At 42.6% G+C, this 17,797-nt stretch overlaps 1 protein-coding gene across 4 annotated transcripts in view; it reads left to right on the top strand.

Annotated features, from left to right (window-relative positions):
* Positions 1-17,797, top strand: part of LOC113994327 (fatty acyl-CoA reductase 1-like) — a 135,767-nt gene that overhangs the window by 106,263 nt on the left and 11,707 nt on the right. For all 4 annotated transcript variants that reach the window (XM_027733249.2, XM_039380169.1, XM_027733250.2 and 1 more), the window contains 5 exons: positions 966-1,143; positions 2,420-2,464; positions 8,291-8,409; positions 11,000-11,067; positions 17,088-17,259. In XM_027733249.2, coding sequence (XP_027589050.1) covers positions 966-1,143; positions 2,420-2,464; positions 8,291-8,409; positions 11,000-11,067; positions 17,088-17,259 — 582 coding nt within the window. The remainder of the gene's footprint in view (positions 1-965; positions 1,144-2,419; positions 2,465-8,290; positions 8,410-10,999; positions 11,068-17,087; positions 17,260-17,797) is intronic.

Genomic DNA, 17,797 nt, shown 5'->3' with positions numbered 1-17,797 from the left:
GATCTGCAGGAAGCAGTATCCTTGCAATGCCCCTGGGAAGAGGGCACCCATTCAGACTGAACTGTAAGTCCGTTGACTTAATTACAAATTGGATTAGAGGAGCTAATCTTTGATTCTGTGGTGTAACACCAGACTGCTGGGAGCCTGTCGGGGATTGGCAGCAGTGTGAGGGCTCTGGAAGCACAGCCAGTTCCTGTCCTTTAGACCCAGATGCTGGCAGGACCTGTGAAGTCCTAATGGTGTGCCAGGGAAGAGCCTTAGGGATTTAGGCCCCTGCTGCAGCGCCGGGGTGGTAAGAGCTGCTTTTTAAAAGGTATACGCGTAACTACTTCTGATGGATTATGTACTTGCATACCTTAAACAAAACAAAAAATATTTGGTGGGGTTCTTTTGCTTTGTTTGTTTTTTTAAAGCACCATCAGTTTCAGTGTTTGCTCTGTGTGAACAAACCCCTGGAAAACCTGTAAGAAGGAACATTAACACTGTAAATTGTGCTGCTGGAATAATATCCCTGTATTATGTTGTTCCAGCTTGTGAGACCTTTGTAAATGCTACGTGACCAGGTAACTCAGGGCTACCCAGAATCTCCTGAAATGTACTTGGGAGCATACATTGTGTTGGCTAAGGATGAGCACTACCTAGTGGGATTGCTTGGCTGGAGAGCTCCATCAGGCTGTATTTATGTTACAGATTGCAGTGAAGCATAAAGCATGCAAGAGATTGCTCTAAATTGAGATTGTACAGGTACCTGGATTTGAGCTGGATGTTGCAGTGTGAAGCTCACCAGGTTTATTTTGCACCTTGAACACAAAAATAACCTTTCTCCCACAGAGCTGTTCTAACTCCAAACCTTAAGTGGCTTTGACCTCTGTTTCAGGTCAGGATTCCTGTCTCACCAGTCTTTTTTGCCAAAGTCTTTTCTCTCTCTGCATGATGGATAATGACATTCTCCTTGTTTCCTGTAGGTGGTTGGATGAATCCATCATTCAAGACATCACACCCAAGTTGCTTGGGGAATGGCCCAACACTTACACCTACACCAAAGCCTTGTCAGAATACCTGATTCAGCAAGAGAAAGGAAACTTGAACATTGCTATCATCAGGCCATCCATCGTGGGAGCCAGCTGGCATGAGCCTTTCCCAGTAAGTATGGATACACCATTCCCTACCAAGAGCCTTTTGATGCAGCTGGGGCTGTGGTACTGTCAGGAATCTCCCTCCACTTGGGTAGCAATGTCCACTTGAGAAACAGCTACTCCAGTTCATAGGAAAACATGGAAGAGGTGGAGAACCTGTGCTGGAGTAGAACAGCAAACCTGCTTCAGCATCTTCAGGAAGGACTCTTGTCTCCAAGTGAAAAGAACACATTTAAACAATAATGAGAGCTGGGATACTTATGGTGCAAAATGCTGGACTTGCAACTGATTGTCTGTTCAGACACACAGGGGAGTTTCTGTATTCGAAACATGAGCTCCGAGGATCAGTTGTAGTCCTGATACATCCTGGTTTGAGTCTTTCCATGGTCTACTCAACCTATCAGCACCCTAGACTTCCATGGTCCTTGAAAGCATTGGATGATGTTACGTGCAGTTAACTAATATCTCTGGTTTATGTTGCTAGTCATGGAGTTTGCCGGATTCACACTTGAGTGGGCCCGTTGCAGATACAGATGTCAGACACACAGTAATTAAATGCAGCTGCACTTTTGGAATGAAATCATTCATTAAGCTAAATATATACTGGTAAGAATAATGTGCCCTCACACTGCAGCCAAATTGGAAAGGCAACATAAAGTCACCTTTGGCTTCTGTGCAGCCTGAAGTGTGCCAGAGATGGCTGAGATAGAGCCGAGGCTCTGGGCCAAGCTCCCCATCTTGGAAAGGGAGAGGGAGCTTTGTTGGGTGTTTCAGATACCTGCTCCTAACTCCAGCTCCCACAAGTGGCAGCTTCCCTGACCTGAAGTAGGATGGGTTTCAGAAGTGGAATGGTATGGTTTGGTTTTTTTTCCTTCCTTGTCTTAGAAATTAGCTGGAGTAACCAAATCACTCCGTGACATTGGCCTGTTGTCTGTGGAGGGTAAATAACACGCTGACTGTTTTCAGCAAGTATGACAGCACCAAGACACTGTGGTGTTTACAGGCAGATTTTATTCCTGCAGCCAAGAAATAGGAAAGAAGTGGTTTCTAAAAACAAGCTTAGATTCTTGTTGTTGGTGGGTAAATTGCAGACAGAACGAGGTGTCCGACAACGCATCCCCTGGTACTGGTTGGTGTCCTGGCAGCTGTCCCAGATGGGCTGGCATCCATCTAAACTGGTGTCTCCTTGCTGCTTTGTCTATGCCACACCATTATAGCACTGTCTCAAGCCTCTGTAAGCAACATGTCATTGAAAGAGACACTAATCATTCTTTTTTTTGCAGGGTTGGATTGACAACTTCAACGGGACAAGTGGAATATTTATTGCGGTAGGTCTAGTTACTACTTAAACTCCCCCTAAAGTAGAGTTTGATGTACTAAAAGAACAACTTTAACAGCACCACTTAGAAACTGTGTGCAGAAAAGGGTAACAGCAGGTTTCTGGATCTGGTAGAAGGATGTCACACACTTGCCATACGTCTGCATTCCTGTAGGACCCAGAGGATGATCTGTTTGTGCTGAGCTCAAAAAAGAACATTGAAAGAATAGATGTTGCTGCTTCACTAAATGTGACTTGCAGTTCTAAAAACTGAAGAAACTAAAGGTTTGGGCACATTTGGCCAAATTTCCAAAGAGAAGGCAAAAGATGCATTTTTGAAACTAGGGTAATTGAGAGATGTCAGAGCTTGAATCTCTTAATACAGCTTTATTTTCCAAACCAGATTCCCATACCATCAATACAAGGCATCAGTATTTATCCTTTCATCTCTCTCTGTATGTATTGTTTCCCAATCCACTGCTATAGTTTGTTCCCCCTCCACAGTACCAAAGATTCTGAGTCCCACTTGCCATTGCTTTGTACAGGATTTCTCCTTGTGCAGAGTACACTTAAACAATGTGTGTGATTGATTCAGACTCTGCCAGTGGCTTGAATAATTCACTATATTGTTGCTTAACACTGGTGTAAATAACTACTGTGCAAAATGGTGAGGAACAAACCATAAGGTAAATAAGAACTTGACAAAATATTCCCTCTAATATCAAGGTAATCATTCCAATTTAATATATGATAATAGTAAAGTTGCATACCTTTTCTCCTGCCCTATAATTATTTTTTTCTGAAATAAAATCACTGCCTTAGGTCTGCCTGTCAATGCATGATGCTGCATAGCTATGGGCAGATATTTTTGTTCGTATATGATTTGTCCAACTTGATTACTTTGTCAGAACTATATTGTAATCAGCCCGGTGCAGCGTATAAAAGGATTAGTAGTCTGCAATCATAGGAGGGAAGAATAAAATCCAAATATAATTTTGTTAAAAGAGCTCATTTATACCTGAAGTAGAGCATAAATAAAACTGTTACAGTTACTGCTGGAATCCACAGGACAAATTAGTGTGTATAGCCCAGCTAATGCTTTTATCTGAAACCCCAGTACACATTCCAGAGGCATTCAACAGCCCCAAACGCATCTCTTGTGGTCACAAATTGTTATTGGCTTCTATTCTTGTCACAGTTTCTTTAAAAAAATTATTACAGCCTTTTATTTATTTGCTGATCACTCATAGATCTTGCACTGCCTCTCTGCTCTGCTCCCAGCGTCTTGTGCTGTTCTCTGGGTTCTTTTGTGACAATGTCATCACGATCAAGAGTGGTTTTGCAGTTCCTTCATTTTGCAGATCCACTCTTTACATTTTCATGTGACAGGTTCTAACTTTTGTAATGACATGAATTTTGATTTTTTTATTATTATTATTATAACTTTTGAGCATTAAAGATGTCTGTCAAATAATGGATCCAGAATTGGTTTGCAGGAGAGATGTTATACAAAAAAAATTCCACTGCATTTTCTTTATTCCCCACAAGTGAACTGGCTGAGAAACAAATTACAACAGCTGGCTGCAGGCTGTCATAAGTGTATCATATGCCAGTACATTTATGAAACACAGACCAAATTCATATGCTTTCAGCTGTAAAACAAGCTGATAAAATCTTTCGTCATTTAAAAAGCCTCTTTTCCCCCCTTTTTTTTTTTCTTTAATCTGCCAAGGAGTGAAAAACACCTATTGGTTAAGGATTTGGAAATTTTGCTCATATATCAGTCTTTTTTAAGTACTGTCCACTTTAGGAACTTACACAAGAGCTTAGGAGGAATTTCTTTGCTGTGAGGGTGGGGAGGCCCTGGCACAGGTTGCCCAGAGAAGCTGTGGCTGCCCCATCCCTGGAAGTGTCCTAGGCCAGGTTGGATGGGGGTCTGAGCAACCTGGGATAGTGGAAGCTGTCCCTGCCCATGGCAGGGTGTTTGAACTGTATGATCTTTAAGGTCCCTTCCAACCCAAATCTTTCCATGGTTCTATGATAGATTTATATGGTTATCCCTTGTCACTCTTACCAGTACCTAATATTTTCTGTTCTTCAAAACCAAAACATTTTCTAGCCCTGCTAAATGCAACAGCAAACCTGCTGTTGGTTTCATTTGGGCCAGGTTCTGCATGCAGATGCCAGCCTGTATCTTTAGCTCTAAATTAACTCCATGGAAAGTAAAGATTATGAGATTCTAGGGTCAGTGTAGGAAATAGCTTCCCTTCCTTTTTATATAAAAGCTTTGACCTGCACTGAAAGATTTGAAATAGAGATGGTATTTTTTGGCTCAGGATTGAAGCTCTGAGGTTTTTCAGTATAGGAGATAAGGAGACAATGAAATTCATGTCATCTGCACTAAGCTCTTCAGTACTGAAGTACGATGTGTAACTACATTGAGGCTTAACTAGGAAAAAGACAAAGAACAATGACAATAGATGCAGTGTGTAGAGACCAGGTTGTTTGGAATGTTTTCTGGAAGGGAAAGGTATTTATTATTAGGGACCGAAGATACTTTTGGTCTTTGGAGTGGGGGCAGGATTAATTAATAAATACATAAGTTAATGTGCTTGGATCTGGTGAATTGGTTAATTCCTGTTTGGTAGTTTAAAAATGAACCCTTGAATATCTGAGTTGTGCATTAGTTTGATTACCTGAAAGTTATGTCAGTACAACCAGCTCTCTTGGCCAACTGTATTTCAAACTGCAGTTCTTAGACAAGTAGCTTTATTTGCCTTAATTAAGGATGGAAAAAGCAGAAGGGAAGTGTTTTAGTGGTTTGGTTTTGTGTATTTGAGTTGTTACCCCATACCAAAATACTCACTTTCAACTTCTAACCCAAGCTCATCCTATAGGGAGAACAACGCCCAGATTCAGATTTGGTTCAGATGATATTGGGCAGAATCTGAACTCCAAACTTTGAAAAGACTTTTTTTCCTCACTCATAATATTTAAGTCTGATCACTTCATTCTATTAATAGATACATTTCTTTTAAATATTCATGAAATATGGGAGCCCAAGTTGTTCTCGATAATCTAATTATGTTTCTTTTGCCTACAGTTTCTCCAGCTGCTGTGGGGAGCTGTGTTGATTGAAGAACAAAATGAAATCAATTACATTTCTGCTGGACTGTAATTGAGGCATTTTGTCTCACTGTTCCATATTACTTGTAAAGACCTTTCTCCCTGCAAGGCAGTGGAGCTGTAGGGCAGAACTGGTTTAATTTGTGTTCTGGACAGTGACTGGCCCCAAAGCACCTCACCTGGGAGGCTGTCCAGAGACATCAGGCTCTGACTGGGAAATTATTTTGGAGGCTTCAGCTTACAGCAGCTTCTGTTTCACTAAAGAGAAAAAAGTCAGCAACTATAAACAGAAATCAAGCCATATCTGATAAAGAAGTACCAAATAATTTTCAATGTGAGAAGTAACTCAAAACACTTAAACCCTGATGTCTTTCTTAAAAACACAACATAAGAAATCTCTAAATCATAGAAGCATGGAATGGCCTGGGTTGGAAGGGACCGTCCAGTTCCAACCCTCTGCCAAGGGCAGGAACACCTTCCACTATCCCAGGTTGCTCAGAGCCCCATCCAACCTGGCCTTGAACACTTCCAGGGATGGGGCAGCCACAGCTTCTCTGGGCAACCTGTTCCAATGTCTCACCACCTTCACAGTAAAGAATTTCTTCCTAATATCCAATCTAAACCTACTCTCTGTCAGTTTGAAGCCATTCCTTCTTGTCCTGTCACTCCAGGCCCTTAGAAATAGTCTCTCCCCATCTTTCTTGTGGTCTCCCTTCAGGTCCTGGAAGGCCACAGTTAGGTTACCCCAAAGCCTTCTCTTCTCCAGGCTGAACAAACCCACTTCACTTGTGTGTACATGACCATCACGTGCTGCTCTGAACACATCCATCAAACGTCCTCATTTTGAAGGCCTAGGAAAGGACTTGAGTATACCTGTGAAAATGTGATAGTTGATCACACAGTAGTCTCTAGTGAGCATGTGTTCACAGCAGTGGAACATCCATAACTGACCTTAGTTGCCCCCTTTGGTTCTTTTTGCTTTTTGTTTTTCCCCTTGAAAAAGACAGTAGTAAGAACACAAAAAAAAAAAAAGTCATAGTGAAGTTTCAAGTCAAGATGTTGTCTAAGCCTAACTGTGATATTCTGCTTGGGGCAGCAGAAGTTAATGCATGACAGGGGTTGAGGAGGATGGAGTGAGGCCTGTGGGGAAACTTCCACTGTTACTCTGTCAGAACCCATGATCCCTCTGCCAGATGCACCAAGGATGAGATAGGACTGCTCAGGAGTCTCAGCTCTTGAAAATTAAATCAGTCATAAATGGTATTCCCTTACTTGCAAGCTCTGAAATGTAACAAACCCATCTGATTATAGAAGGGGAAAGGAGGAGGAGAGGGAACAACAACCAAAAAGACCCCAATAGATTGAACACCTCCCAAAGAGGGGATGCAGTGTCCATTAAAATCCACCAATGACCAGTAGACAATGGCATGTGCTTTACAAGTTAATAGCAGGTCTTAAAGGCTTTTTTAATCACTTCTTTTTTTCTCCTCAAACTTTAGGCAAGGGTTTTTGCATGACTAGGCATTTCCTGTCTAGTTGCTGTAGAAAATCTTGATCCATTTTATAATTAAATAGGAGTTTCAGATTGAAAGGCGAAAAAAAAAAGCTGTAACATTTCCTTTGCCCTAAATTTTAAATATTGATGGATCTGAAAAGCATATTTCTTTGCCCCTTCACTCAGTCTTTCCCTCTGCTTTTGCATGGTTCTAAATTATAAGAGCTTTTTTCCTTCCTTTCCTCACTAGTGCTTTTATCCTCTCAGCTTTTTCCCTGGGTCCTCAGCTTCACTGCATTATTTCCCACATGAGAAATAACATGATTGCAGCCTTGACTCTGCCGTGGGGGGTTTCTTTTTTCATGTGCTCTGTTCAGCCCTCATACCTGATACACCAGGTGAAGTTCCTTCACCCCATTTCACCTCCACATTTCAGTATTCCTGAATTGTCCTCTCTGATTCAGCCTGCCATGCTGTTGCCATCTGTTGCCATGTCTCTCCTGTGGAACCTCCAAAGATTCTGAAGGTCCCCACAGGAACCCCTTGATAAGCATTCAGATTAAATACATATATTTTGGGGAGCCTGATCTCCTGAAAAATGCACTTCCAATCAAAGCAAAATGAAAATTTTCTGTTCCTGCCTACTTCTCTTTAGTTGTCAGTACTTTGTATTTTTCGCTCATTCCTTTCTTGAGTTTTGTTGGGTGGTGAGCTCTTCAAGGCAGGGACTGTATCCTTCAGCTTAACAGACACAGCTTTGGAAAAGAGGAAAGTGGGAATACATCCAAAGGAAAGGGAGTCAACATTTGAAAAAAGCCTATTGGTGTAATTTCCAAAGTGACTACTTCCTTTAAAGGAAACTCAAACCTCTGTCAGCCTGTCATTTAAGGAAGTGTACCTTCAGGCATCACTGGGAATTTTACATCAGTAAATTCAGATGTATTTCTTTGCTATTAAGTCAAATTAGGAGTCACAGCTTTCCTTGATACATAGCACAGGTGTCATAATATTCCAAACTTCCCCTGAAAATGCATAACCACGAGATCCACGTGAGATCCATCTTTGTTGTCACAGAAACCAAATAATCTTCTGCAGCACGTGCCTGGCTTGAAAACCGCCACCGTGACTGTCCGTCCTCAGTCCACGCTGATGAAATCTTGCCAGTGAAATCTTACCACAGACCGAAGTTGGTGACTGTTTCCCTCTGTTCCACAGGCAGGCAAAGGGATCCTGCGGACTGTCATCGCCAACAACGAAGCGGTGGCCGACATGATCCCGGTGGACGTTGCCATCAACCTCACCCTGGCAGCAGGGTGGTACACTGCTGTGCACAGGTGGGAAGGGGCTCCTGGTTTTGGCAAGACATGGACACTTACAGCCTGCACCAGCACTTTTAAGGGAACCCAAAGCTTATTACAAACCTGTGCAAGAGCCTGGTTGATTCGTTTTCTGGTTCACGTTTCCTCCCCTGGGTTGGCAAGGACTAAGAGTGTAGAAGAAGCAGTAAAGGCAGGTTTTAGAGCTAGGAAAGCTCTAAAGCTACAGGTGAGACCTGTTTCTTGGTACAATCTAGGCTTAGCTGGCAAGTCTGTCTCTCAGAAGTCTCTTTTCTTAAGAGCTTTGCAGCAGCTGGTTTTTGAGCCTCCTTTCTCACTGAGTCACTTTCCAAGTGTCTTCTAGAGTCTCCTTGGTAAAAATGCTGTGCATGTTTTCCTTGAAAAACACTGCACTATATATATATATATATGTTCTGGGCTTGTATGATAGGTTATGTGACCTAAAAAATCTCCCTTCTTTGCGTTGAGAAGGGTATGTATAAGTGACATTAAGGATTTAAGGAAATTCTGGCCTAACCTTAAATCGTTAGGTAGGAAGTGCTACCACATGAATTATTCTGGAGGTTTATGCAACTCTGAGAAATCAGGACCAGGCAAATAAAAGGCAGAAGTATTTTACTTTGAAAGACACAGTAAGCCCTCTGAGCTGAGGGTAGAATAGAAAAGAGCTACATACATTAAGCTAAATACAGGGATCCTAAAAGGACCTTGAAGGGCAGCTCACTCGCTCTTCAGATTTATTTTTGTCATCATTCTGTCCCCCTCCACCAGCAACAGACAAAGCAGCATGGTCTGGGAAAAATAAACACAGCTTCCCCTTGGGAAAAATAAACAAACTCCTCCTGACAGGCACACCAGAGAGGCTCCAGATAAAGTAATGCAACTGCCTGTCCATAAAGCTGGAAAAGGAGATGATCATGTGCCAATGGACTGTACCTCAGCACGCAGGGAGACTTCCTGGCTGTAGCCGTGGTTGGAGAAGTGTTGTTTTTCTGAGTTCTCACTGGTGAAAGATACATGCTTTTAATCTGGTTCCCACACAAATAATTATCAGGCTAAAGGAGCAATTGCAGAACTTGAATTAAAGCTGTGGGCACAACCCCAAGGTCAGCAATCTTTGTACAAAAATCAAGCCTGAACGTTGTGTAAATTTGATTTGTCTGAGAGAGTTTCGGGTTTAGGTGCTGTCTTGAAGAATAGCATGTGTGGTTTAAATTATTTTTTCTTAAAATCATCTAACTGGAAAATTGGTATCCTTCAGGGCAGGTGACATTACCAACAGAAATTAGATTCTAAAAGTTAGCAGAGAATTGCAATCTACACTGCACAGTGTAGAAGCACTACAAAGCTCTAGAGTGCACCAAGGTCACTGACTCAGCTGGAGTGCGAAGAATGGAAAAAAAATCAACAGGGAGAGACCCCTCACTGGGAGCTGGGAAAATGGAGAAATCCTTGTTATTGCTGTTTAATGGGCCTGACCCACTGCAGTGAGTGGCAGTCTGTGCTCTCATTTCAGTGCACTTTTCATCAGGCTCTGTGTGTAGTTCAGTATGAGTTGAGTTTTCTCACATATCACAGATTTTGTCTTTACTGAGTTGCCATATTGATTTCCATAATGCAGTTTCCCACATTTAAGGATATGGACTCAGAGCTTGATATGTCCATCAGGCCTAACCGTTCTGCTAAGGATTAGTCAAATATCATGATTTCAAAGTATTATTAAGAAAAGCACCATTAAAATTGTGCAGTATCCAAGTGCATTTTTCATCACTTGCATGTCATCACTTGCACCCTTGGCAGGGCAGGCTTAGATCAAGAGAACTGTTTGACTAATTCTTGCCTTATGTTGAAGGAAGAAATAAAACCAGCATGATCTATGTTTAGTTCCACACCTCAAAAGCCAAATTTTGCTTGGTATGAAAATGAGAATTTTTTTGAAATTGATTGATTTCATAACCCCTACCCTAACAAATGGAGTTTAAAAGTTGCACAAATCATATCCATTAAGTAAATGACTGCAAAATACACAGTGGTCCTTCAGGTTGGCTTGGGCCAATTATTTATAACATACTCAGAGAAACTAGTTTTTTTAAAAATCAGAAATTTGTCAGTGTGCATGCTTTCCTTATAATTTATATAGTTGTTGATGATAGATGGATTTCTTAAACCCCATCTGTCTTTATTAACTTCATATGCTTTCCAGAATCTGACTGAATCTTATCAAAACTTCATATTTTACACTGTATTTTCACCTGTGATTGCTGAAGGGTGAAGGTGTTGGACTCAAAATCCAGTAGGGATTCCCTAAGCACGTTTGAATCCTGCTCACAGCCAGAGGTTTCTGGGGCTCTGAGCAACCTGGTCTAGTGGGAGTTGTCCCTGCCCACAGCAGGGGACTGGAACAAGATGGTCTATAAAGTCCCTTCTGACCAAACCATTCTGTGATTCCATGATGAAAAATGCCCTCTTCTGCATTTTTCATGAGCTGGTGTTACTGTTTCTTGGGCTTTTAAATTTCATGCTCTATTAATAAACCTTTGGGTGCTTTTCTTCACATCTTAAAATAATACTTCTTTCTCTTTTCCAGACCAAAAAACTTGTTGGTGTACAACTGCACAACAGGTGGAATCAACCCTTTCTTCTGGGGAGAAATGGGTAAGGTCTAACTTAAATTGAGAACATCATGTTCCTCACAGTGTCAAACATCAACAGGATTCCCCAGACAGGCTTTGAGAAAGTGGTTTCCAGTATTTAGGTGGCATTCAGTGTCTTCCATTCGACTGCATGTGGGAGGCCCAGCTGCAGTCAGTGAGAGACCAGTGAGGAAAAGCTCCTGGTGCTGAGCATTCAGCTCAGGAAAACCTCTGTCCAGCTTTCATTGTGGACGTTATCATGGAACAACCCAGCAAAAAACATGCTTGGCTGCTCTGAGGTTTTAAAGTGGTTGTGAAAAGGAACTGGCCCCTTAATTCTGTGATGAGAAGCTGCTCTGTGTAGCCCTAACGGGACGTTTTTTCGGGTTGCTGGGGTTGCTGGGTTTTGGGTTCTCCTTGTGCTTTGAAATCACTTGGAGAATCACAGTGCCATAGAATGTTGAGGGTTGGAAGAGACCTTAAAGATCAACCCCCCTGCCATGAGCAGGGACACCTTCCACTATCTCAGGTTGCTCAGAGCCCCATCCAACCTGGCCTTGGACACTGCCAGGGATGGGGCAGCCACAGCTTCTCTGGGCAACCTGTGCCAGGGCCTCCCCACCCTCACAGCAAAGAATTTCTTCCTAATATCTCACCTAATTTTCTCCTCTTTCAATTTGTACCCATTACTCCTTGTCCTATCAACAACCTTGTTAGAACCTTGATAATGAATGACAATTAGTATATTATTGGCACTAGAACAGGTTGCCCAGAGAAGCTGTGGCTGCTCCATCTCTGAAAGTGTTCAAGGCCAGGTTGGATGGGGCTTGGAGCAACCTGGGATAGTGGAAGGTGTCCCTACCCATGGCAGGGGGGCTGAAATGAGGTGATCTTTAAGGTCCCTTCCAACCCAAACCATTCTAGGATTCCATGATATTCTGGAAGCGAAGTGGTTTTTCTTCCTCTTTCTGTGCAGAAAATTCTAAACAGAAATAACTGGTATACATTTGAGAAGGCAAACTTTGAGGTGACAGCTGTGCTTCAAGCACAGTTTGCCTTTTGATCGTGAATTTTGTCAGTAGAAAAGATCAAATTATTTTAAAGGCTGACTTTTCTTCCAAGGTAGGGGGGAAAGAAATATTGAAAAATCCTGACACCCTTACTCATGCTGAAGCCAAGCAGCAGAATTTGGTCAGCTGTATATATTGTGAAATACTACATACAGTCAGTACACATGGACAGGGCCTGATTCGCTTGCTGTTATGCATTCATTCATATCTTTGTGCTTTAAATACAGGAGGCTGGCAAATCACCACTGTGGTGTTCCACCTCTCAGCCTTTGCTTTGCTTTTGTCCCTGCATTATTTATGTGGCAAACTGAGTCAGCAGAGAATCAGACCATAATTGCATTGACAGAATAAATGTCTTAACCGTGGTATTTGATCAAGTGGTCTAGCAGGGAAGAGGTTTCAGCCACTGCCCGAGTACTGAGAACATCACACCAAGTTCCTGGCGTTTTTACCTTTTTTATGAGAGATAAAATGCTGTGGTTAGTCACAGGTCTTCTGTGGCTTTTTTGTGGGAGTGAATGCAAAGCTCTTCACAGGCTGCTGCTTCAGCAACAGCCACCATAGCACTGCTACCTGAGGTTTGCATTTCTTAACCCGTTTTCAGTGTAAATTTACTGGTGGAAACAGCAATGTATTAACGCATTGTAATTGATCTTATTCCGTTTCTCTGCTTATAACTATGGATTTTAGGAATTAAATCATCTGGGTGCAGCAGAAGCTTCCATAAGTAGTTGAGCTGTGTGATGGGACTGAAGGCAAAATTTTCTCATTGGGTGACACTGTGGAGCTCTTTCTATCACATGTTGTAGCCACAGTTTTTCTGAGAGCAGCGTGATGCAGAGAATTAGGATGGAGTATTAAAGTGCAAAATTTTGCCTTTAAAGATGTTGCATGGCTTAAGAAATGAGTTGGGGAAAGATTTACTGCATCAGGATGACTGCAGCCATCCAATCTGAATTCTCAATTCAATCTCTTACCAATTTCTTTTTGATAAATAGACTTAATTCTGAAATCTTCTTTATATATGAGACAGACTTTCTCAACCCATCCGTATCATTTTCTCTGCCTACTCACTCTTATTTGGCTTCTAGGCAGCCAGCCTCATGGCATGCACTTCCAACAGCCTTTCAGAGCCATCATCTCTCTTAAATATGCTTACCACTGAGAAGTCCAGCCCCTAATTCCAATCCCTAGTTGGTCCCAGAAGAACCAAACTTCACCCACCTGTTCCCTCCTTCCCAGTGGGGCAGCATGTGCTACTTGAGTTGTCACCTTCTTTTGAAAGCCTGTTTCCAACTGTGTTTAGCTCTGTCAAGTTGAAATAATTGAGGCCAGGTCTCTACCTCCAGTGGTTTTTCAGAGTTTCTCTTTTAACTCAGTGTGAAGAACTGTTTGATCCAAACACACCAGGAGACGCATGATCAGCAGAGGGAACAAGACTCTGTTCATGGAGCCTCAGGAAGCTGAACTGGTACAGGGTCTGCGACTGGTCATCAAGTGGAGGGTCATGAGAGAGAGTCTGGAAGCTGCTGAGAAACCAGGGTGGGGAATGGGAGTCACCTGGTGTAGGACTGAGTGTTTTAGTGCAAATCAGACATGGGGTTTGCAGAGGGGAGGAGCTGGTGTACCTTGCTAGGGAAACCTAGACCAGGTCAGCTGTAGGAATGACAGGTGAACCCAACAGAGTAGGGATTTTTCAAGGGGAGAGGAGGAAAACAGAGAAAGATCAGAGAAATTGAAACTGGATCAAGCTGAGGATACCCAGGGTAGGGAGCAGAGGTGATTGAGATAAAAACATTTTGAGTACAAATTGATGAGCTTGGAGGGAGGAAGGGAGGAGAGAGCTCATGCTGAAAGCAAGCCAGTTCATTCTAGAGCTCTCCAGACACAGACAAAAGCTCTCGTGCTAAAAGGAACCTTAACTGATTGCTTTCTTTTCCAAATAATGCTAAGCCTTGCAATTTTTTCCTCACTTTCTTGTTATTTTCCCTGCTGTTACAAAACTGGAGTCAAACAACTAAATATTAATCTGAAGAAGCATATTCTGCTTTGCTGCAATGCAAGTTTTGCTAGTCTGAATTTTTGAAGTACATTTTGCAATTCCTCCTCAAAACTAAACCTTCAAGCAGACTGTAAAATGGTGTTCAGAGTGGGAAAACTTACTTTCAATTTATCCTTGACAGTCTACCTAGGCAAGACCAACGTCTGATTCTCCCCCAGCAAAATCTGCCTTATAGAGTTTGAGTTGTAGAATTTGTTGCTGCATTGTTGTGCTGTGCCCAAAGGGGAAAGAGCACCCACTCACTAAGTCATTTCAGTAGCTCCTAGAGGGTGACATGTTTCTGGTTTGGGGTTTTCTCAGCCATCTGTCTCATTCTTTCTCTCCAAAACAAACTGTTGGAGCACAAGAGACTCGCTGAGCTTGCGAAGCTGAAACCTTTACAGCAATTAGGAGGCAGAGCAGTTGTGCTGAGTCAGTGCAAGCCAGGGCAAGAGAGGTTCACAAAGAAAACTCCCACAGCATTAGCTGTTCCAAGTAACACAACACCAGTGTTTTCCCAACTTCCTCCCAGTAAGTCTTTCAGGTTGGTCTCACTGATGACTTCTGTCCATTTCAGAACAAAACAGCTTTCATTCCTGACTTCTAAAATTTTTCCTGAGTTTTCAGCAGGTGTCTTATCTGCTCTTAGCATATGTGCTTCTTGCACCAAGTACTACCACAGCATAGTACTGTAGCTCCTTTACTACAGCTACATTTTCTGCTACAAGCCTTAAGTAACCAAGATGACAAGGGTGTTGCTGATTTGTGTGAATTTGGTGTATGGCTGATGATCTGAACTGACAAGGGCTGTGTTTTCCATGTACTGATTAGCTCGCTCTTGCCATCCTGGCCAAAGATGCAAAAAATGCAAAGAGAAAAGTGATGTCTTTAACATGGTTCCAAAGGGAAACCTTCTCAACCAGTTTACAGCTGAAAACTACATCTGCAGTATATTAACATCAGGATTTGAATAAACAGAGCTATAAATATATTCTGCAGGCACTATAAAAATTATCACCATTTCAGAAATATCAATGGTTCCCAGGTAAGATGATAGGTTTCCATTAGGAAACGATCTGACCAAATGAAACTAAATGAACTTAAATATTGATAAGCCAATGAGAGTGTGTAAATAACCTGGGATATAAAATGCCTCTTGGAGAAACTTCCTAAAGGGGAGAAGCAGCGGAGTTTATGGGACTGCTCTCCTGACCCGTGAGCAACTTGGATGGGCAGAGATACAAAGCCTGCTCCAACCTGGGAGCAGGTCTCTTTGTGTTTAGGCCAGCTGTGACTTTATCGAAGTGTAACTCTTCATGCAGTGTTTGGACAGAAACAAAACTGCCAAAAGCTGGGCCAGGACAGTGCCTTCTTTCCCAGCAGCCCATCCCAAACTGCTTATCACCACCCGCCTGCCAGGAGTAATCACCTTTCCAAACCTTCAGTAACACCACTTCAGCAAGCCCTCCCTGCCAGCTACATGGGAAACTTTAAATAGAGGGGGTTTGCTAATCTTTGTTTTTTTGGGGAGAACATGCTACAAAGGGGAAGATTTCTGTACCACAGCCCACAAGATGACCACAAGATAACCACATCATTGCAGTGTGGGAACAGAAGGGATGGCAGTGAGTTTTAGCTATTCAGATGCAAGATGATTTGCAAGAGAACCGGTCTTCAGCTGATAAACTTGCAGCGCACAAGATACAAAAGCAGTGAACTTGCACTAAAATTAAATTGCTTTATTTTAAAAGTCTTTGGTGTCTCAGCATAGCATCTAAGTGGCTAACAAGTTGCTACTGCTTAGAAGAAGTACAGCAAAAGTCACTGCTTGAAATGCAGTAATGAGCAGACCACAGACACACGTGAGTCCTGTCTGAATGGTATGATTGAAATCTGCTTATCTGAGGATGATCTGGATGTTTCTTGTGACTTGCAAATTCTCATCTGATTTTGTATTTGTAACATGAGCTTAGAGACTAAACTATAATATGAGCACAGATTGATGTCGTTAACTCCCGAATCAATTTTTTAAGAAGTGAAAAAAGCCCACATATTCTTCTTCCTTGAGCTGACTGGTGCTCAGGAATAGGAGCACCATCTGTTTATCAGTCCCTAGGATGATAGTCTTATATTCAACTACTGCAGTTCTATTAAGCCTCTGCAGTATGCAAATGCCCCAGATATGCACATCTAGATGCCACTTTGTGGCACTGTGCCATTGCAAGAGCTCAGAATCAGACACAGCATATTTTGTGCCTTAACATGGAAAAGGAATGGAAGATTGCCACCCTATCCCTTGTTTTCAAGTTAAGAGTGCAAGTCAATTTGCTGCCTTAGAGCATCCAGAGCTCTTTTTGAAAACAGGCTGAGGTATCTGTTCTTGTGATTCAGATGTAGTTTGAAAGGATATAATGAAGTCTTTTTAGATGCAGCACCCTGTGTGTGTAAGTGACCTGTCCCTGACTCAGATGAACACAGGCATCAGCCCCTTTGAAAATCTGATTAGAAATTAAATGTCATTTTTTTTTATCCTAGCAGATCAAAGTGTGCTTTCAGTGATCTGAAGCAATGTTAGCACTTACCAATTTCTTTTACATCTGCTGCAGGTGAAAGCAGAACTGCAGCTCCTCGAAGTAATTCAGGCTACAACTGCCTGCTTTTCCTCCTTTATGTTTTGGTGTTTTGATGAGGTTTTTGTCTGCCACTGTTAAGTCTGGAGTATGAGGAGTATAAGGATTGTGTTTCAAGTGGGCAGTAGATGGAGTCCTCATGCCAGAAGGGACAACGAGATGATCTTGTCCAAGCCTTGGTTCCATGGTTCAGGGAACTGTGGATTGAAGGTGTTCAGCCCAGTAACTTGGGCTGTACCTCGTGCTGCCGCGGTTGTGCCCAGCTGGAGTGATTCTGAGTGAAATGCCTGTTCCCTTACAGGGCAGTACGTCATGTCCACGTTCAAAAGGAACCCTCTGGAGCAGGCCTTCCGCACACCCAACACTCACATGACGTCCAGCTACTTGATAAACCAGTACTGGATCACTGTCAGCCACAAGGCACCGGCCATTCTCTATGACCTGTACATGAGGCTCACGGGGAGGAAGCCCAGGTAAGAAAGGATGCCTTCAGCCTCCTGCACGCCTGCCACTGTGGTGGAGAGCAGATCTCCAACCAGTGATGAGAACTGGCTGCCTCAGCCTGGAGTCCTTGATTGTCTTCCCCTCTCCTTGCCTTGAGGAGAAGAAAGAAAATGCATGGCCGTAGCTAAACACAGCCTAGGGTTCCCACCCTTTCCACCACCTGGGGAACAGCACATCTTTGAAACTCAGTTTTACATGTTTCAGACATTCCCAAGGCAGGAAGACTGTCCTCTGTACAGCCAGATCACCACGACTGCAACTTCCCGATGTGGTTGCCTCTCTCTGTCATGACCTTGCATAAGGACTTGTGACTGGCAAGGTTTACAACATTCCAGCTAATAATTTTTTTCCCATAAATCAGCTGCATAATTAGCAATTTCCAGCACTGGCCCAGCCCCCTGAAATCTAGGAAGAAGTTGTTTCTGAAAATTATTAAATTCTGAGTTGTATTTAGGAGGGCAGCTTCCCATTACAGGTGGTATTTGAGCCTTGGCAGTGTTATGGGCT

Source organism: Pipra filicauda, unplaced genomic scaffold (assembly GCF_003945595.2).
Source record: "Pipra filicauda isolate LSUMZ 115617 unplaced genomic scaffold, ASM394559v2 scaffold188_size1440453_pilon, whole genome shotgun sequence".
Classification (NCBI taxonomy): domain Eukaryota; kingdom Metazoa; phylum Chordata; class Aves; order Passeriformes; family Pipridae; genus Pipra; species Pipra filicauda.
Note: the sequence above shows the minus strand (reverse complement) of the source record. Positions and strands in the feature narration are given on the sequence as shown.